The sequence below is a fragment of the Borostomias antarcticus genome, assembly GCF_949987555.1.
Source record: "Borostomias antarcticus genome assembly, chromosome: 25".
Lineage (NCBI taxonomy): Eukaryota > Metazoa > Chordata > Actinopteri > Stomiiformes > Stomiidae > Borostomias > Borostomias antarcticus.
In genome coordinates this window covers 9,550,808-9,572,201 of record NC_140258.1, presented here as the reverse complement: position 1 = coordinate 9,572,201, position 21,394 = coordinate 9,550,808, and the positions used below count along the sequence as shown (strand labels likewise).

General features: G+C 43.2%; 1 protein-coding gene across 1 annotated transcript; it reads left to right on the top strand.

Annotated features, from left to right (window-relative positions):
* The first annotated feature begins 948 nt into the window (after positions 1-948).
* Positions 949-21,380, top strand: ppp2r5d (protein phosphatase 2, regulatory subunit B', delta). The gene is made up of 17 exons (XM_084458800.1): positions 949-1,032; positions 1,883-1,966; positions 7,890-8,067; positions 13,751-13,950; positions 15,929-16,039; positions 16,158-16,250; positions 16,940-17,070; positions 17,331-17,390; positions 17,484-17,592; positions 17,721-17,774; positions 17,952-18,122; positions 18,362-18,489; positions 18,882-18,983; positions 19,187-19,259; positions 19,923-19,967; positions 20,106-20,237; positions 21,224-21,380. The coding sequence occupies exons 1-17, from the start codon at positions 1,006-1,008 to the stop codon at positions 21,359-21,361; spliced, it is 1,836 nt and encodes a 611-aa protein (XP_084314926.1). The 5' UTR covers positions 949-1,005; the 3' UTR covers positions 21,362-21,380.
* The last annotated feature ends 14 nt before the right edge of the window (positions 21,381-21,394 follow it).

The following is a 21,394-nucleotide window of genomic DNA, read 5'->3' as shown; positions in this document are numbered from 1 at the left end:
TATGGTATGTTTAGGATTGGGTGGTAGGATGTTGCATCAGTTATCTTTTGAATATTTCTTATTAGCGAGCTAACTACTTATTATAAGCTATGTATTATTGAAAATGACACTAAATGGCGCTAAATGAACTTGCCCGAGGGAAGACAACTGGAAACACTGCGCTTTCTTAAAAATAAACTAATTGTGAAATTGCTCTTAGAATTTTGTTGACGATCCCTGCCACAGATGCCTCTGGGGAGCGCAGTTTTTCTAAGTTAAAACTCATAAAGAACTACGTGCGGACTACCATATCCCAGGAGAGACTGGACTTGTAATCCTTGCAATTGAAAAGGACGTTTCAACTTGGATTACAACGACATTATTTCTGAGTTTGCTGCAAACCAGGTCGAAAATGTTCACGTAATTCTGCTGGTGAGTAACATGTCTGCATTCATATCGACAGCGTGTTTTCAATGCGGGATATGCCTGCTTATATGGGGGTAGGCTATGACTGCTTATTTAGGCTATATAAATCCTAATTGTAAACAAATCTAAATACTATAGACTAGCCTACTGTTAGTAGGGCCTATATTCTATTTCAGCAGTGCAGCGTATGGTAGGCTACGTCACAGCCGTGGAAGATGCTGTGCGTATTTTTTGCCATGTGGAAAAAAAGACGTGCATGCATAGTAGATACATAAAGCCCTCGCAATGCCTATTTCGCACAGGGCCTCGCATATCTCCCAGACGGCCCTGGAAATCACCTGTTTTATGCATGCACTGTTGCTAAGTAATGATGGCATAATTTCAGCACCTCCACCCTGTTCTACAGTCGACCCGCCCCTTCTTGAAGTATCCAGTGGCAAAATCACAGTGGTCCGTCACTGGGCAGGATTACGCGTCCGTGTCCAATCCCCTTGCCCCGGCCTAGAGGGGCGCAGGGAGCTGAAGGTAACCGAGTGGCAGCAATCGAGTCCAGGAGAAGTCTGTCACGGAGTCACCGTGAAAAATACCAACAGCCACAAAATGCCGAATAAAACTAAAAAGGAAAAGGTAATATTTGCTAAATAATAGCAATACGTCGTGTTTGTTTAGCCAGATGTTTATTAGACGCCTGCCTTATTATGATATATGGTTTAAATTTTCCAACTCTAATCTGTGTTAGTATCCAGAGGCCTAACGTTAGCACAGTGTAAGATAGCTATAGCTACAATTACAAACCAAATATCCATCAGCAGGCAACGAATGTAATTGTAACAATGTATAGCCTACGACTGCGTTTGACATTTTGAGATTGAACATAATTTGTGTAATGTGCTAGATAGGCAAACGATGCACTTTAAATAATGAATATATAGCATTAGCTATCTCAAATAAGATTTAGCCTATCAAAGAAATGCTCGTATTTATAGAAACAATGTTCATCTTAATGAATCTTAGGCATCGATCTGTCTCTTTGCTCTCAGAATGTTAAAGCAAGCCTTTTTGCGCGGAGTTGACAGCTAGGTTAAGCGTGTAACTAGCAACATTTTGTTACATAAATGCATTATCAATTTGAGTTTGACATACAGTAGGTTACAACTGCAGGTCAAGGAAAAAGACACCATACAATATAGCCTACTGTATGCAAAGACGAAGGAGGATAATGTGGCCCGTAGAATGTGTCTGTAGATTCTTAGGCGATGATGCCTCGCACTTATATTTATTGCAGTAGACTTGTCTTTCAAAACGAATATTGTATTTCACAAGTAGCCTAGGTGTACAATTCTGATTACAGAAATACACTTTAGCAAGCTTCTCTGAAGCACAAACAGGGCCTGTGCAAAAACTCAACAAAATGGAAAATGTATGATGCTTGTTAATTATATGACAGAATTTACACAAGATGTGGCTTCATTTACAGGAGCCAACCAAATCTGCCAAAAGCACCACTAAAAATAGTAATGCCAGCAGTGGGAAAGAGACTGGATCTGAAAATTCAGATGAGGTAAGAGAGATTTTTCTAATGGTGTTTTCATTATAGTCAATATTAGAGTTAAGTGTGACAAGACAAAATGACCACAGCTTTGTTACCCTTGTAGTTCATCCATTGCGCCCAGATTTCAGGTTTCAGGTTTACGCTTGTACAGTTAACAGTACAGTTAAATATGTTGTAGCTACTGTACAAGTGTAATGCTAGGCCCCTCGTTTATGGAGACATATATATATATTGAGCCATGCAGGCCTGCTAGTTGGTTTCAATCAGCTCCAGGGGAACATTGTTCAGGAGGCCCATTTTGGTGCTTGGATGCAGACTCCAGGTGTTTTATCAGGAAAGGAGCAGCAGGCTGTTCTCTTGTGTACAGACCTCTCTATTATGCAGCGGGGCTCTCACTTTGCACTCCTGTTACCTCATTCACTGCCCATAAAGAGTCCCACTGTCAATGTACAAGCTGGAGGTGGACTATTTGTACATGCATTTTCACTCACTCTATACTTTTTTATTTTTGTCATTATCATTTGGTTTAATATCTCGCCAACTAGCACCACTGAATTGTCTAAAACATGTTGATGTCCCAAGAACTACCACAATTTGCTAGTTGCCATGTGTGAAGGACTTAATGGAAACATAATAATTTGAGTGACAAGATTAATGACATGCTACTTGATTCAGCCTATGCCCTTGGTCTTGTGTAGTTTAGTTAAAGGACAGGTTCGGAGTTTAGCATTATAAACCATGTTATAAGGTTATTTATAAGGCTATTTACGATCATATACAATGTCTGAAAGTTTCATCAAACGGTGCACTCAAAATATATCCTGTCGCCACTAACACACTCAATGGACCCATAGGTGCATAGACACAATGCCTCAAAAACACCATAAACTCTTGTTTTCGGTGCCCGTGGATGTTACGGCAAAAAATCGCCACAAAACATGCTTCCGATCGGATTTTATTTATCATTTAGCATAGAACTATTTTCACTCGCAGTACATACGTTTGTATGCTACCGTAGAAGAAGAGCTGCTTCTGGGTCACAATTCTGCACAACAACTACAACAACAACAACAGCAACAACAACAAGTCGAGAAGCCTAGGATTGCTTTGCAGCTGGTATTTCATTGATAGTGTTGGGTAGAAGTGTCTGTTGATCAAAACAGATATGGGACGCGGCGGAATCTAAACATCTGTGGCTTTGTTGTCAATACAAATCAATGGATATAATAAGATCAATAAGCCCGATGGGAAGCATACTTTGTGGGGATTTTTTTTGTCAAAACATCAATGGCCACCATTGACTACTCGGTGATTTTACTGTCTTTGAAAAGGAGAGTTTATGGTGTTTTTGAGGATTTTTTTCTGTGCACCTGTGGATCCATTGAGTGTGTTAGTGGCAACGGGCTATATCTCGAGAGTGCACCATTTGACAAAACTTTGATATTGGCCATTGTATACGATCGTAAATAACCTTATAACATGGCTTATAATGCTAAATTCCGAATTTCATAAAGGCTTGGGCAATATGACTCATCATGGCAGAGGATCCCACAATAGGCTTACCCTTTGATTATCTTGAAACATTTGCATAGTCAAAATGTACTTCAATATTGCATGTAATTCACCATGGTTGTTTTGTTTACAGAAAAAACATTAAGATTATAGCTGCAAGCAGCGATATGGGGGCCAAGCAGATAGTGCAACGAGGGCATCAAAGACAATTAGGCTCCCTGTATGTCTGATGAAACATTTGTGGTGTTTGGTTCAACCGTTCAGAAGTTATAAGCCTATATGTGAAAAGTCACATCAACTGCAATCTTCATTGGCTCACAGTGGCTCTGACTTTTCAAACTTTTGCAAAGATGGAATTTTAGATATTGGACCCTAGATTGTGTATACCTCAGGTCATGTAAACTGGTGACATTTCCTAGGAGGAGATAGATTTTAAATGTTTGTCGTATAATCCTACATGGCGGCACAACTTTTGCCAATATGTAGCCTACAGACGTTCAAAGGTTCATGACTGTAGCTCAAATGTGGCATGAGATATGCCTTTTCGAAAGCCCCATGGAACATAGGCCTAATAAAATGAAAAAACCTTAGTGACCGCGGTAGACGTAAACATCTGTAAAGTGCCGCGGTCTGCTTCACAGGACCGCAGTTGTGCGGTTAACCACAAACCGCAACAGCCCTAATCATCACCTGTCACCGGCAGCTTCGTCATCATTAGGGGACGATTGCAGCTGCGTTGGATGATTTATGAAACGAACACAGCTCCTTGGATTTATGAAACAAACGTGTTAAATACATACCGATAGCAGCACCGTTTGTCCACAAGCTTATCGATATTTTGGTACTGACCCAATGACGTACCGCTACCACAAAATACCGGTTCCCGAAACCCATCCCTAGGCAAGGCAAGGCAAGTTTATTTGTATAGCACATTTCAGCAACAAGGCAATTCAAAGTGCTTTACATGAGACATTAAAAGCATCAAGACAAAGTGCAAGAAAGACATTAAAGGTCATATAAAATGAAATGCAAAAAAAGGACAATTAAAACAAAATGCAGGAAAAATAAAATACACAGGAATAAAAGTTACATTGCAGTGTATGCATGAATAATTATTTGATTCAATAAAAAGCAGCGGTGAAAATAAAAGTCTTCAGTCTTGATTTAAAAGAACTGAGAGTTGCAGCAGACCTGCAGTTTTCTGGAAGTTTGTTCCAGATACTCGTGGTACCCTTATTTTAACAAACATTTTGTGGAAACTGCTGAAACCTCCATATTACATGCAGCTGTGACATTTACATGCAACCCTTGTGATGTTTGTCAGTGTGAAACCATCTATGGCTTCTCACATGGCAGGTCACTCAACAAGAGTTCAAGCCCAGGGGATTTTAGAATAAAAAAGCTAATGTCTTCTCCATTGTGCTGTCACATGGTTTTTAACAATATTTTTTAATTTGTAGCTGTTACTGTTTCTTCTTGTTTGCATCTCATCTGACCAGTCTTTTGTAAGCATCTCAATTAGTCCCACCTGTGTTCAATCCAATAAAATCAGTCAATCAGTGAATCCATGCTCAGTCCAGAGTCCCACAACTCATTCCCATCACAGTATGTAGGTCTACTAATATGTTTATGCATGATTCCTACAGTGTAAATATCTAGCTGTGACATTTATACTTTTTTTGGTCAAACTGCCAGCTTCTCACTTGGCTCAAAAAAGAACATGACCGTCCCTTGGTGTGTGGTTGTGAGTTTATCCCACAGACACCCGATAGACACCTGATAGAAATGGAAATTAGATGGCTTTGGATAGGTAGCTACTGTAAATGTATAATCTATATGTTTCGGCATGCCAAGGGTGGGATTCGAAACCGGGGTTACTGCGGGACAGACAGTTTTAACCAGCTAGGCCGATAAAAAGCTAGCTCTTCATTGCCGTGGGTGGACGCTATTTATACTGGGGTAGTGAGTTCAACCAACAATTCACTATTCACATTTACTTGGGACTCACGAGGGCTTGTTTCACTCAGTATGCCCTATACTTAGCAGTGGCATGTTGCATAACATTGCATTGCAATGTCTTGGCTTTTCTTGTTGGACACACTCCCATCAGTCATTGAGTTTAGTTTAACCTCTGGCTTACACTTTAGTGTACCTTAACAAATGATAACATTTGTGCTTTCCAGATATCCCACTGTTCAGAGAGTGGTATTGACGAGTATGGTGGCAGGGTGCTTGGGGTTTGATGTTGTGCAGGGTGAGATACTATTGATCAGGTCTATTTTGAGTCTGGCTCGGTCATGCAAATGGTCTATTCAGGCCATAGCTGCCATGCCTTGCGCAGGCCCAAGCATGTGTCTGGGTCAGTGACAAATAAGGGTGGGAAAGATGAAAAAAAAAAATTGGGGGAAATACTGTTTTAAAAGCATGCATCAGGTGTTTTAAAAGCATGCATCAGGTGTGTTAATATGTGGATTTTGTATTTATGTTTGTTTTATGTAATTTGAAAATACATTTGCACATTTTATTTTCAAAAAGTAAGACCAAATGCTATTAGCAGATTGAGAAGTAATAATGGTGAAAACGTCAAGGCAGGAAAGTAAAGCAGATTTAGCTTGATGTTCAGGGGAGGACAGCTGACTCATGGGACATTAGGTCTTTAAAGTGACCAGTCCAGAAATGGAGTTGATATATGTGTCTAATACAGAGAACCGACAGTTAAGCCTCATCTTAACTGCCTTAGAATTGAAGCATAGCTGCTGTGGTTTTTCCTGGGGGATGCATAGTGACGCTCATGCATACTTGATTCAGAATGAAGCACAAAGATGAGCTTGTCGGTGTCCGGTTGATATCCAGCCTGCCAGCCAGTCACTATGGACCACATGATGGCTGTAAATAATTCAGTAATAAAGAAGAGCAGCTGCATCCAATGGCAAGGAGATTGTCAAGGAGATTATGACAGGACTTCACCTACCTTTAATGTCTCATGTAAAGCACCTTGAATTGCCCTGTGGCTGAAATGTGCTATATAAATAAACTTGCCTTGCCTTACCTAGGCATCATGGATGGGAATTTTTCTTTTATGAAATAGAGAACTTCTTATGGTCCATGATGTTGAACGTCCGAAAAGCTTACAAATCTCACAGAATTCTTTCTTGTCCTTTGGGATGATGCACAGAGCCATGGACGGGATAGTTCAGAATTTTGGACATGGAGCCTCCTTTAAGACTTTTGACCAAACTCACTTAAACACTCCAGTGTGCTGTGCATACCATAGCATTTTAAGTCAAACTATTGTTGAATCCTTTACTTTGTGGGGACCTATTTTCTCTGTGGAAATACAGCATGACCTTTTTTTTTTTTTTTTTTAATTCCTTGAAAAAGCTACCGGCTAGTTATGGTATAAACACCCTGATACTGTTGTTGTATTTTACTTGCTTTTTGAAGTCGAGTTGTGCCTTGGGTGGGCTTTAGTGTTTGTGGCACAGTATACAAACTGCTCCCAAGAGTCTTTTTTGACACACTTTTATTCATACTGTAGCAACATGACCAGTCATACATTCAGGATTTCCTAGCCCCCACCCCCGTTCTCTCTCTGTTCGGTCTACTTAAAAGGAGAAGGTATTGGCGTCATTAGATAATAAGACAGTATAAGGTGTCATTTGCTGCTTCCTGCATGGTATCTGTGAAATCTGTCTGTGAAAGTCACTATGCAGTACATTATAATGCAGGAAGTCATTCTGGAGCTGTGAGATGGATGTACTGTGAAAAGAGAAACCTTGTGATGTGATTTTACTGAGTGTTAAACTTAAGGGTTCTGCTGTGGTGTAGTGGTCTAATGTTTTGTTTCAGTGCAGCTGCCCGCTGGGGACTGGGGTTCATGCCCTGGTCTCGCCAGGTCCGAGTATGTACAGATCTCAAAGGGGGTGGCATACTGGGCCAAAGCTCCCTGAGGATGGTTAGTTTAATTTCGGCTGGAGGGTTTGTCGCGCTACAGCAATAATGCCTCTTGTCGGAATTACGGTCATGAGCTGAGAGAGTCAAGGAATTGTCTCTGTCCTTCGCATCGCCGACCAACAGAGTTGTGCGATGAATCCTCAACAGTTAGTAGGGAATAATTGGACATTAATGGCAAGGGGGCTGGGTTAGCTAATGACCAGGGCTCAGATAAGCATATCATCGTGGTGTAATGGTTTTAAATTGATGTGTTCGGATCATGTGAACTACAGATTCTACATTGCATTGAATTTTCCTAGTGGGTCTTAATGAAAATGTTGGTGTGTGTTCATATGTGTATGTTTTCTCCATAGAGAGAACCTGACGAAGATGCAGTAGCATTGAAAACGTTTGTTTTTTACCAATAAAGAGTCGTGACAAGGATATGGTGTGCGGGTTCTACTCTTCTTCTATGTTCTCTCCATAGGCCCAACAGCAGCAGACTGCCAGCAAGCGTCCCAGCAACAGCACCCCACCACCCACTCAGCTCAACAAGATAAAATACTCCGGCGGTCCCCAGATTGTCAAGAAAGAGCGACGCCAAAGCTCATCACGATTCAACCTCACCAAAAACCGCGAGTTGCAGAAGCTGCCTGCCCTTAAAGGTAACTACCAGCCAGCTAGCTTCAATCTGCCCTCCCCATAGCTGCTTCCCAAGCCACTGAGTTACAGTGCAACTTGTATCACCTGCTTGACAGATTATCCACTGACAACATGCTAAAATATATACTTATAATAAGGTTGTCCACAGGAGTGGGACGCAGGCATCCTGTCAGAATGCGCAAGGCGCATTGTTGATAGGCGGATCGATGAGGCCGGTGTGAGCGCTGCGACACCACATCAGTGTGCAATATTCACTGGTCGAGTAGACCAGGGCTAGGGACTTTGCTGTGAGGCGACAGTACTAGTTACTGCACCTGAGCAATCACACACTCCGGATGCAGGGATCGAACCGGGGACCTTGCGATCCCCAGCCGGGCGCTCTACCTCCTGAGCTACGTGCCGCCCCAGTGATCTTGCCCTAAGTTTGTAACTCTACTGTTCTAACCCTAACCCTACCCTACTGTTCTAACCCTAAGCAGCTGTTTTAACCCTACCCCACCGCTCTAACCCTACCCTACTGTTCTGCTTGATGCTCTCCTCATTTATTTCTCCCTCATTGAGAGTCCTCCCTTGTCTGGCCAGGCAGGACGAGTGATCCAAGGCAGTAATTGGATCAGCAGTGCAAGTGCCTGCACTAAGTAGGACAGCGTTGCCTCGCCACAACACACCATGCAGACAGATTAGGGTCTCCAGGGTGCTCAGTAAAAAAAGAGGTCTTTGCACTGAATCCAAAACATTCCTTTGTCTCTGTCTTTGTTATAGTCCACAAAGTGTTTCCAGTTCCTTAAGAAAGAATGGGACCTTCTTCTTCTTCTTCTTCTTCTTCTTCTTCGTTTTACTACTTCTTCTTCGTTTTACTTCTTCTTCTTCGTTTTACTTCTTCTTCTTTGTTTTACTTCTTCGTTTTACTACTTCTTCTTCTTCCTTGTTTTACTTCTTCTTCCTTGTTTTACTTCTTCTTCTTCCTTGTTTTACTTCTTCTTCTTCCTTGTTTTACTACTTATTCTTCTTCCTTGTTTTACTTCTACTTCTTCTTCTTCTTCCTTGTTTTACTTCTTCTTCCTTGTTTTACCTCTTTCTCTTCTTCCTTGTTTTACCTCTTTCTCTTCTTCCTTGTTTTACTTCTTCTTCTTCCTTGTTTTACTTCTTCTTCTTCCTTGTTTTACTTCTCCTTCTTCCTTGTTTTACTTCTTCTTCTTCCTTGTTTTACTTCTTCTTCTTCCTTGTTTTACTTCTTCTTCTTCCTTGTTTTACTACTTCTTCTTCTTCTTCCTTGTTTTACTTCTTCTTCTTCCTTGTTTTACTTCTTCTTCTTCCTTGTTTTACTTCTTTCTCTTCTTCTTCCTTGTTTTACTTCTTCCTCTTCTTCTTCCTTGTTTTACTTCTTCCTTGTTTTACTTCTTCTTCTTCCTTGTTTTACTTCTATGACTATATTCATCTTATACAGAAGTCACTAAGTCAAACGATCGGGATTGAATACACTGGCTAAGGTACAGTATGATGTTGCTGGCTTTGTGCTACTAAATACAAGTACTTGCCTCATGCAGACATTCCCAGCCAACAGTTATTCCTACTATACTACAGTATTACAGCTCGGTCATTAAACACAGAAGTACAGTGTTTTCTGCTGTTCCTCCAAGACATAAACATAAGATTTGGATCAGGACTGTACAGTATGTACAGTATACTGTACAGACAGTCCCAAAGCATCAGAGCTGTGGTGTTTTTGTTTGTGTGTGTGTGCATGCGTGCGTCCGTCTGTGCCCGCTTGTGATCAGCACATTCTGCCCAGTGTCTTGGGTATGTGACCCCACGACCCTGGCAGCAGCTCAGTTTTCAGGGAATGTTAAAATGAGAATATCCTGGGAAATGGGATTAACCCATTTGAACACACTGTGGGATACCAAGTATGTTTTTTTTGTTTTTTTCAGAATAACATGGGATATTAAAGTAATGGCTAGCAGGTAAAATAACCTTTGAGATGTTGATTCAAAGTGCTTTCTGGATTTGAGTCTCATCACTTGTAGATAACTAATGGCATTCGTTGTTGCTGGACTAGCACGCAGCTTTGACAGGATCATATTGGGGCAGGGTAAGACTAGGGTCTGACAAGGATCAGTGATGGTGGACTGTCCTCCCAGAGAACCCTAACACTCAGCTGCTAGCGGGTCAAGTGTGTGGTGTGTGTGTGTGTGTGTGTGTGTGTGTGTGTGTGTGTGAGAGAGAGAGAGAGAGAGAGTGTGTTTTTGCTTGGGTAGCCTCCCTCCCTTATTGACTGTGTGTGTGAACATGCCTCTGTGTGTGTACATCACATCCACAGCTGTGCTCTTAACAGAGGCATGTTCAATAGCTGCTACAATGCCAGTCTGGCACGGTTGCTTCCCAGAGTGAGAGACCATTCCCTTTCAGAATCAACCGATTTTCTTTTATCAAACACTTGTTTTTCCACACATCGACAGCTAGACTGAGTTCCCTCAAGATTTGCAGTAATGCCAACCTACTATAGCCTAGGTATGCCGGCAGAGTTAACCCTAATTCAGAGTTCTATTCTAACCGGCCCGTACAAAGAGCCCCTTGTGTGGTGTCTTTTTGAATCTTTGTCATAATATGAAAGAGATAATAGAAGTCTGTTAAAATGAGTGCATCACTGCCTGGGGAAATGGGGCTCTGTGGAGTAATGGTGCCTCTAAGGGTGAAGGCTGGGTCTTAAGACAGGTCAACTGAATGGCTCTGGCCCCGTGCTGTTGGAGGGGGGGGGGGCGGGGGTGCTGAAACTGAACTAGAGTCAATATTAATAGAATGTTCACATCTTGTTCTGTTGTGCTGAAAGATGTGGTTCTTTTCAAATGCTAGGCCACATGGTTTTAAACAGAAGAAACCCCACTTTGAGCTTATGCGATGGCTACTTTGCTCCTTCCCTCAGTGATGTCAACACATGACCAACATGAAATCTAAATCAATTTGCCTTCTTGAATAGGTAAAGTTCTCCTGATAGGGATTTTCAAACACTGGGTCTGATGTGCATGCTGCTTGAATTCAGATAGTGATGCTCCACGGAGGTTCTAGGTTCTAGGTTCTACGTGGAGGAGCTCTAGCTGCAGCTGCTGTATTGTAAGTGTGAGTCATTCAGGACATTCAGTACTGCTGTTTTCCTCCCCCGCGTTTTCTGGTGGGTGCAGGGAGAACAGAGGGCAGTGGGTCAGCGGAGACCTCTCTGCTTCCACCAGAAAGGAGAGGAGAGATGTAGGTAGAACCAGCAGAATGGCAGAATGGTCTTTTCAGCCAAGTTGCAAAGTTAACCGCCTAGTGCTAGACTTAGGGAGACGTGCCTGAATTAGGATGAATGGAAACAAATCGTGACAAGTTGGAGCAATTGCCACATTGCTTATTCCTATAAAATCCCATCAGATCTGTATAATGGGCAAAGTGTTGGTGGGATTTGGAACCAGCAAAATGTCTCTTCATAAGATACTCAAGTTGTCACCAATAGTTAGTTTCACTGGACACTGTCCAATGCCACTTCACATGCCATTCCTCATCTTTTAAGTCCTCAGGAGCATAGCGCTGTATCACAAATCCAGCCTGTGTGTCGCCTCACAGCACACATGTCATATGCATCCACTCCACTCAGTCCTTTGCCTAATAAGAGAGCCTCCACCTGGGGTCATATGACTGACGCTATGTGCAAAGGTGAATTGTTTTCACTTGTTTTTCCTTTCCTTCCCTTTTCTTCTCGCCAGTGATTGCCACAATTAACTCAACATGGGCGATTCCCGTCACTATCCAAAAATAAGTAGAAGAGTGAGGGCAAAGAGATTGGAGTAGAATTAAGATAATCTTTCTTAATGTCGTGGCTCTGTGGCCCTGGGAGTGAGATGGTTGAAACTCGAGCCAGTGGTTATGCAGAGGGGAGGGAGGTCATGAGCGTGCTGATTTTGTTTGCTGTGATTATACCACTAAGCAGCTTACGTTCCTGTTGGAATAGCGACAGGCAGAAGTAGTAGAGAGCCGACGCATAGACCCCATCCATTTTAATCCAGCATTCTTTTAGAAAAGCTGAATGACAAATTCAAGGCTTTGTTGTTAAAACAATCTTTGAGCTGCTCACTTTAAAGGGTTACTTCATACAAGGTGTATACTGTATTGTAATTGTTTGAAGGACAAGTCATGTGCGTTGGTTGGTCGGTCAGTAAAGGTGTGTCGGTCTGTCCGCCAGTGTGACAACATTGAGATAATCAAATAGGCCCCTCATGAGAAATTTGACTGTGTGGTGTCAAAGTGTCGGTTTTGTGTGGGGGCGGGGCAGGCACTGTACGATAAGGCCTGGTATACAGTAGTCAGAGAAAACATGCTGTAACACTGTCCTAGTTCCAAACTATCCCACATGCATTTGAACAACCATTGTGCTAAAACTATTGCAAACGGGTCCCAAAACAGCTCAATGGAATAGTGTTGTGTGTTCCATGGAAACGTAATGCAGAGGCATCATGTAATGATACGGCTGTGTCTAGGACAATGGAGACGTCTGTGTCCTTCTCCGAGCTTCCCTTTAAACATGGATTCACTGGAGCCTTCGTCTGTGACCCAGTTTCTAGTCTTTGTCTCTTTCTTTTTCTTTCTTTCTCTCTCTCTTCCACTCAGCTCCTTGATTTTGTGCGCTATGGATCCACCCTCACCTCCCTGTCCTTGACCATGATCTTTCTTATCTTGTTTTGTTCATCTTGTCTCATACCAACTGTCTCATTCCAAAACCATTCCCCTTTCTATCTCGTATTGTAAATGGCATCATTTTAAAGTGTAACTTTTTAGATTTTAAATCTTATATAAACTTTGCCGTATATAAGATTTCATTTAAACATTTACATATTGCTATATTGCTATGATAAATTGAGTGGGATAAGTTATTGAGCCATTCTGGGAAAATTGCGTCTTTGTTGACCACTGTCTGGCTCTGCTACAGAAAAACAAGCGCGGATTAAGCCCACGCTGCAACCAATACGATGAGCCAAGGTAATTTGCATAGCTCTTGTTTCTCAGACACCTGAACAAAATCTCGCCATGCCTGACGAGACTACTGGCTTCAGTGTAGAGAGCGACAAACAAGCTGCTAAAGCTATTGCTGATTATGGTGTTTTGTGCGCACAATACCACTTAGTGCGTTATCAACTTGTTTGCTAACTCAGGCTAGAGCTACTAGTTAGCTGTTGATAAGGAGATCAGCTGTTGCAACTGGAACGCTCACCTCGGGAGTGACCATTGCCAGTTCCCACTTGCACCTCCCGAGACAAATGGAATGCACCATAACGTTATATTTCTCATTCGTGTGGATAGTTGAAGCGATGCATTCTGTAGGCTACCTCTGAGTTCAAGCCCCTTTAGTTTATTTTATATTAACTTAAGTGGCATTCCATAATGAAAGGGCATAAAGGAGTCTCTCTGAATGCTAACTCTCTCTAGCAGTGGTAGTTCAACCATTTCTTATACTAGATTTTATGTTATTGGTGCAATATAAATCTACCACTTAATTTAAAATCCCGGTTTTAGTGTGTGATATATTTGATATATTTATCTCTTAATCTCTGAAGTAATTGCACATTAACATCTTACTCATCTCTCCCACCCTCTCCATTATTTCTCTTTCACCCCATCCTCTCCCTCTCTCTCTCTTTTTCCTTCTCTCCTCAGATGCGCCCCCTATTGACCGGGAGGAGTTGTTTGTGCAGAAGCTGCGACAGTGCTGCGTGCTCTTTGACTTTGTCACTGACCCCCTGAGTGACCTGAAGTACAAGGAGGTGAAGCGAGCTGGCCTGAATGAGATGGTGGAGTACATCACACACAACCGCGATGTGGTCACGGAGTCCATCTACCCAGAGGCTGTTATCATGGTGAGAACATCATGTCCGTACATAGGCGCGCACGCACTCACACACACACACACACACACACACACACACACACACACACACACACACACACAAGCAAGCAAGACACCTAACCCCAAATTGCTCCTAATGAGCCGGTTAGCACCTTGCATGGCAGCTACCGCCATTGGTGTGTGAATGTGTGTGAATGGGTGAATGAGAGGCCATTGTAAAGCGCTTTGAGTGCCGCTAAGGTGAAAAAGCACTATATAAGTGCAGTCCATTTTACACACACACACACACACACACACACACACACACACAGTTGTTGTTCCTGGCCACAGCAGGTCAGGCCAGGAACAGTGTCTGTTCACCTGTAATCATGGTGTCCGTGACCAACAGGATCCAATGGGGATGTGGACTATCTGTTGTGTCACAACAGCTGAAGCATGAGCTGAATAAGGCGTGTAAAGTCCCCCTCTTTATCTGCCAGGGTGACGGACAGCTCTGTGAGAGGCAGTCTTCCTGCATGATCCCGATCTCTACTTCCCTCTCACTCTTTCTAGAACCACCTCTAATGAGCTAATGACATGTTGGAGAGAAGGAGAGGTTGAGTTTAAAAAGGCTGTCAAGGCCCTCGCATTGTAACCCCCCCCCTCCCTCGGTGTGGTACTGCTTGGACACCACACAGCACTCAGGGTGGGGGGGTTGGTGAGGGCATTGGAACCAGGCGCGCCGGATTGAACCACGTAGTGCGGGGACACTATTAAGCGGGGAGTCTGGGGGTCCTCCCCCTGGAAATTTTGAATTTCAGACTGGAGTTTCCTGCATTCTGGTGAATTTTTATGCACCAATTTGCATAGCTGAGTGAACGTATTTTGAACAGCGGTTGCTGAAAAAAAGGCTGTGACTGCTATGCTGGCCTACGCTGTCACAATGGCACTAATAAACTGTACCGCACAGCGGCAGCACCATGGATGTAACATAGCCTAGATCACAGCCAAAACCCAACTCTTAAACAAATGCATGCTGGCTGCCCAACGGCAGCATATAAAGCCCGATCTCCAAAGACGATGCCTGCTGCATACGCACAAAAACAAAACACTCTTACCTGCTGCCTGCATCAGATAACTCCAAAAAAAAGTAGTCTTTCTCGCTGGGTTGGCACTGATAAAGGTCCCATTGGGGCATCAATGTCAAGATTATCCAAAATATTACCATGAGCATGCATGAGAGGTGTCGGTCTTTTTTCTGTTGTGCTTAACTTATCCATGCCTATCCATGTCGGCGCAGAGTGGGAAATGTTCTCTCGGGCGAAGCAACTGAGATTTGTTTTGGAGTTTAGACATACTTGCAGATAATGTTATCCATCTTAATTAAGTTGCCGGTAGCGGCAAAATAGTCTTGAGCACTGGTTGTGCGTTGCCGGTGGTGGCAAAATGGTTTTTTTGAGTGCTTGCTCTCCCTCTCGGTGTGTATGGTGGAGAGGCGGTAGTGTGGGAGCTGTGGCCAGGCTATTTCCAGCCTCTCCTCAGTGCCAGGGGGCTGTGTGCTGCAGGCTGCAGCCTGAGGCAGACGCAGGACGCAGGTGCCCGCCTCGGAAGCATCACGTCAGCTGTCATGACAGGAGGGAGGGATGCCGCTATAGTTGCAGATCTGGTTGGTGGCAGAGACAGCCGGGCCGCACTGGCCTCACTGAAGGGCCTGGTTCAGATTGAGAAAATCCCGTAAATGTGTAGAGGCTTGTCCCAACTGCATCTGGTTATCAAATACACGCCGAGGTTATTTTATCCGTTTTTAGGATTTTCATCCCTTATATATGAATGTAGGTAAATACATGAGACACAGGCCATCTTTGTCAGGTCTTTGATCTGGTGTTTTTCATATCTAGTTCTATATCTAGTTTGATGGTGGTCCTGTTTAAGTGATTTCACAGAATGGAATTGTTATCTAGTGAGTGTTGTTCTTTTGACCGACTCCTCTACTCTGCTCTGTCCACCAGTTTTCAGTGAACCTGTTCAGGACCCTACCGCCATCCTCCAACCCCACGGGAGCGGAGTTTGACCCTGAGGAAGATGAGCCCACACTGGAGGCAGCCTGGCCCCACCTACAGGTACCATCTGCAGCATGCACATATATTTATACTGTTTAGTAGACTCCCATCAGTCGTCTCTTCCTCAACATATTCTAACCTTCTTCTCAATGTCGTCTTTCCCCCCCGTTATCTCCAGCTGGTGTATGAATTCTTCTTACGATTCCTGGAGTCGCCTGATTTCCAGCCTAATGTAGCCAAAAAATACATTGACCAAAAGTTTGTACTGTCTGTAAGTACCAACCGTCTCCTATGGGATGTTTTAAATAGCGCCATGTTTTTGAATGTGTGATTTGTAAATGTGTAATTGTGTGCCTGAATTTGTGTTAAGGTGCTTTTTATTTTTTTTGCAAATCCTGCAATGTGATTATTGCATGTGTGCACATTGCGATGATGATGCTGAAAGGATATACTATTGTGCAACGCTAGCGCCTAGCTTACATATCCCTCCCACACAGGGAAAGACTAGAGAGATGAGAGAATTTGCAGGGATCACTCTGCTCTCTCTGAGATCATGCTTCCGTCTGCGCTGCTTAGTGAATATTGATAAGTACTTGAAACAGCCCACTCACCTTCTGAGTGCTGCTCTTGGCTCCAACCACACATGGCCCTGCATTACATCCTGGCAAAGCTCAGAGATGATCACATCATTACAACAAAGCCTATGATCCAATTTAAACGTTTGGTCATAGTATTTGTCAGTGGATAGTAATATCAGCAAAAACATTTGTATATTCCTTTCTCTACCAACCACCTGATCAAATACTGTAACAATCATAAAATAACTATTTTTCACTTGATAATGAAATTCCAAGTTACTGTTTCAGCATTAATTACCGCCAGCTCCCAGAGAGCCTACTTACAGATATGTTGAAAAAAGAGCTCAAGCTGCCTGATCATCATGTCTGCCTCCATCTCCAGCTCCTGGAGTTGTTTGACAGTGAGGACCCCAGGGAGCGGGACTTCCTGAAGACCATCCTCCACAGGATCTATGGCAAGTTCCTGGGCCTCAGGGCTTACATCCGCCGACAGATCAACAACATCTTCTACAGGTTAGACTCATTCCTCTTGTAGGCGTGTTCTATATCTGATACAGGCTTTGTCCGAGATCTCCTTTCCCCCTATATCTATCCATCTTCAGTGTTTATTCACAATGTATAATGTTGTACTACCTAGGATCATAGACATATGAGAGAATATACATCTGGTTGTGAAATGTTGATGATTGTATTGATATCTATCCATTCCTGTCACGATGTCCAAACTCACTTCCATTTGATTGACAACAGACCTTGGTCTTACTATATTGCAGGTTTATATATGAAACGGAGCATCACAATGGAATCGCCGAACTCTTAGAAATCTTAGGAAGGTGAGTGCAATACCATCTGTACCCTCATGCTTATCTTTCATCATTTGACCTTATTTGTGTCAGCAAATCCTTTCCCTCTGTCCCTCTCCCCAGCATAATCAACGGTTTTGCCCTGCCACTGAAAGAGGAGCACAAAATGTTCCTGATCCGCGTGCTGCTGCCACTCCACAAAGTCAAGTCGCTTAGCGTCTACCACCCACAGGTACGTTCTAGCACAGCAAGCTCTGTTTGAAAGGCCCCACTCACCCAGCGTGGAGGCTCAGACTCCTCTGTTAGTTGGTGCTGTGATGTTCTCTCTCTCATCGCCTGGCCCCCCTGCCTCCCTCACAGCTGGCCTATTGTGTGGTGCAGTTCTTGGAAAAGGACAGCAGTCTAACTGAGCCGGTAAGTTTGGCTTGGCTATTGAACTCGGTGTATAACAACAGGCTTTGAACTGCTGCCCAATACGGAATATAGCCTACCAGAGATGGACGTCCAGCTTTTATTGTAGCCCTTTCAGGATTTGAATGTGCAAATTTGGTATGTTTTTAATAGTCAATTGCTTTATCTACTGACTCCTAGGTGATAATGGGCCTGCTGAAGTTCTGGCCCAAGACCCACAGCCCAAAGGAGGTGATGTTCCTAAATGAGCTGGAGGAGATCCTGGACGTCATCGAGCCCTCGGAGTTCGTCAAGGTCATGGAGCCGCTGTTCAGACAGCTGGCCAAGTGTGTGTCCAGTCCACACTTCCAGGTGTGCTCGCCAACACATTTAACTTGAGTTGCCACATCATGTAATGTTTCTTTAAAAGAGGGCTTTTGTTTGGAAGTGATTCATTTTGAGTATAAAGAAGTGAATGAATGAGTGGATAACTAACCAGTCTTGTTAAAGAAGTGAGTGAATCAGTGGATAAAGAAGTGAATGAATCAGTGGGAAAGCAAGATGAGGTTTGTGACAGCAGGCTAACTAACTAGTCCCGTTTTGTTTTAAAGGTGGCTGAGAGGGCGCTGTATTACTGGAACAACGAGTACATCATGAGTCTGATCAGCGACAACGCAGCCAAGATCCTCCCCATTATGTTCCCGGCTCTATACAAGAACTCCAAGAGCCACTGGAACAAGTACGACCTGACTACTCTGCATTACACTACTCTGCTCTTCAGTCAATAAAATAATCAATATACTGTCCTAGCCACACCGGTGTGCCTCAGTACAGGTGTTGATGCCTTTCTAGCTTTAGCCTGCAACTCTATAGTTCACTCCATCCGTTGGCTGTTGTTTGGTCCACATAATTGTCTGCACATGTGTGTACATGGTCACAGCTATTGTGAACTTGCACTTGTTTGTACAGTCATTGTTTAAACACAATGTTACAGGGCTGGTTTGCTAAACTAAATTAGCATCTAGGTTTAAGCTCAATAGGCTAGCATGGCTGAACCGTTGTTTTTGTTTTGCTTCAGTGATGTTACTTCCTGCATTGTAATACAATGGACCTTCCCCTGAACCGTTACAGAACGATCCACGGTCTGATCTACAACGCTCTCAAGCTCTTCATGGAAATGAACCAGAAACTGTTTGATGACTGCACTCAGCAGTACAAGGCAGAAAAACAAAAGTGAGTGTTGCCACACAAACACAATGCATTGGTGAGGCTCAGAGAGGGGATATTTTTATTCTGCTCTTATAAGTCATCGTTACCCCTTGTCGCCATCCAGAACTATTGATTCTGTCGCCAGGCCTAGAGGAATGCAAGGCAGATGGTTTTTGATCTGGACAAGTCTAAAAGGAAGTATTTGGTGTTGTGCCTATTTTTTCCAGAGAGAAGTACAAGCTGAAGGAGCGTGAGGAGATCTGGCATAAGATAGAGGAGCTGGCCAAGCAGAACCCCCAGGTAACGTAACATCCTCATGATGCCAACAATCATGTCTTATAGACACTGTTGCCTCACAGCAAGAAGGTCTCCAGGCCTTTTTGTGTGGATTTTGCACGTTCTTCCCGTGTTTGCAAGGGTTTCCCCCATAAAGAACCCAATATGAAAATCATGCAGAAGAACAGACCGCTAACGCTGTCTGTCCCTGGCGAAGATTGGATTGGTTCTTCAATGCTTTTTTTTTCTTTCTTTTTTTTTCTTCAAACTCTCAAATTGTTTCCTCCCACTTTAAGCAATGAAATCTCAATGAAAGTCCTCAGTCTCTAGCTGAGCGAAGCGTTTAGAGACTCAGCCAGTGTGTTGTACGTTAAATGTACACTGCTGAATTTGTATACCCCTCGTCAATTATCTTGATGGTACAAATACATCCCATAATGTAATACATCCCATCCCTCAAGCCTACCATAGTTTTGTATGCTTTGCCTTTTCAGTATGAGGAGGAGGTGGGGATCTTTGGGGGTTTTGAAACAAGGCCATGCTTTTATTAATTATACTTCGTCATTTATTAATTAGATGTCAAGTCATTTTGTTTCACTGCTTCAGGGACAGAAAGTCAGTTTTAATTAAGGAGACAGTCTGTGTAGCTACTGTGTGTGTGAGTCCTAACCTCTGCTTTCCCTGCAGATTACTAAGGTATCTCTCCGACCTGGTCTCCACCCACAAGAAGAGGTTAGTTTCTTTTATCACTCCATTCACTTGGCTGCCTGATTATGCTCTTAAGTCTGTGGGGCATCACTGTTTATTTGTCCATTCAGACCCACTAATGTGTGTGTGTGTGTGTGTGTGTGTGTGTGTGTGCGTGCGCAGTACATGATGTACAATGAGAGTGCGGGGGTGCCCCTGTACTCCATGGAGACGGAGACACCTACTGCTGAGGACATTCAGTTGCTGAAGAAGACTGTCGAGACAGAGGCCACACAGATATCAACACACTCACAGGTACAACACACTGTCTTTACACACACACTTTCACACAGGTACAATACAGTGTCTACTAGGGGTACACTGATCATGAATTTGTATGGCCGGTCCCGATTGCCGTTTTTTTGCAGCCACGATGGCCGATACAGATGGAGTTAAATGACACGCATAGATAACCATCAATTGTGCAATTATGTAAAAAAATAAAAATAAATAGAGGCAGCTTGAGCTGCTAAAATGTAGAATTGTTTTTAGCGTGACATTTGTTTTGAAATTCCTTGTAAGGAATGCTACCGGACAGGAGGTTCATTTGGGTTCACACTGCTGAAGGTAGTGTGTCCTAATTTTAAACCGTAAAAATGTCAAGCAAAGGATGTTGGACATGGTTTATTCAACCCTTACATTAAGATACATTTTGTGGTGAAGTAAGCCATATAACCTAGGCCTTCTAGTGCGCTTTAAGTTGTTGTAGTCAAAATACAAAATAAATTGGCCGGTCGCGAGTTAAAGGGCAAAACCGTACTATTCCGATCTATGCTGGTCGGATAGGTGCATGCCTACCGTCTACACACACACTCACTCACTCACTCACTCACTCACTCACTCACTCACTCACTCACTCACTCACTCACTCACTCACACACACACACACACACACACATATACTCACACATAGGTACAACATACTGTCTACACACTCATTCACAGGTACAACACACTATCTACACTCACAGGTACAACACACTGTCTACACATCACACACAGTGCACTGTCTACACACACCTCAGGATACGTACAATACAACAGACCTACAGGTTTACACAATCTGTGCACATTTACAGGTTCATACTCAACTACAGTACACAATACATTTAGAAACACAAAGTTGTTTTTCTAAATCATAGTTCTCTGAAGTCAAGTGGAGAGTTTCAGCTAATAAGGTTTGAGAGCAATATTAGATATGGACCTCAAATGACCAGTTTGGCCTCTGTTCTGTTCCCCAGGGGATGAAGGAGATTAAGAAGGACAAGGCTTTGATGCGACGGAAGTCTGAGCTGCCGCAGGACGTGTATACTATAAAAGCCCTGGAGGCACACAAGAGAGCGGAGGAGTACTTGACGGCCAATCAGGAAGCTCTCTGACCAGGGAACAATGGCACCCTCTGCGCCTAACCC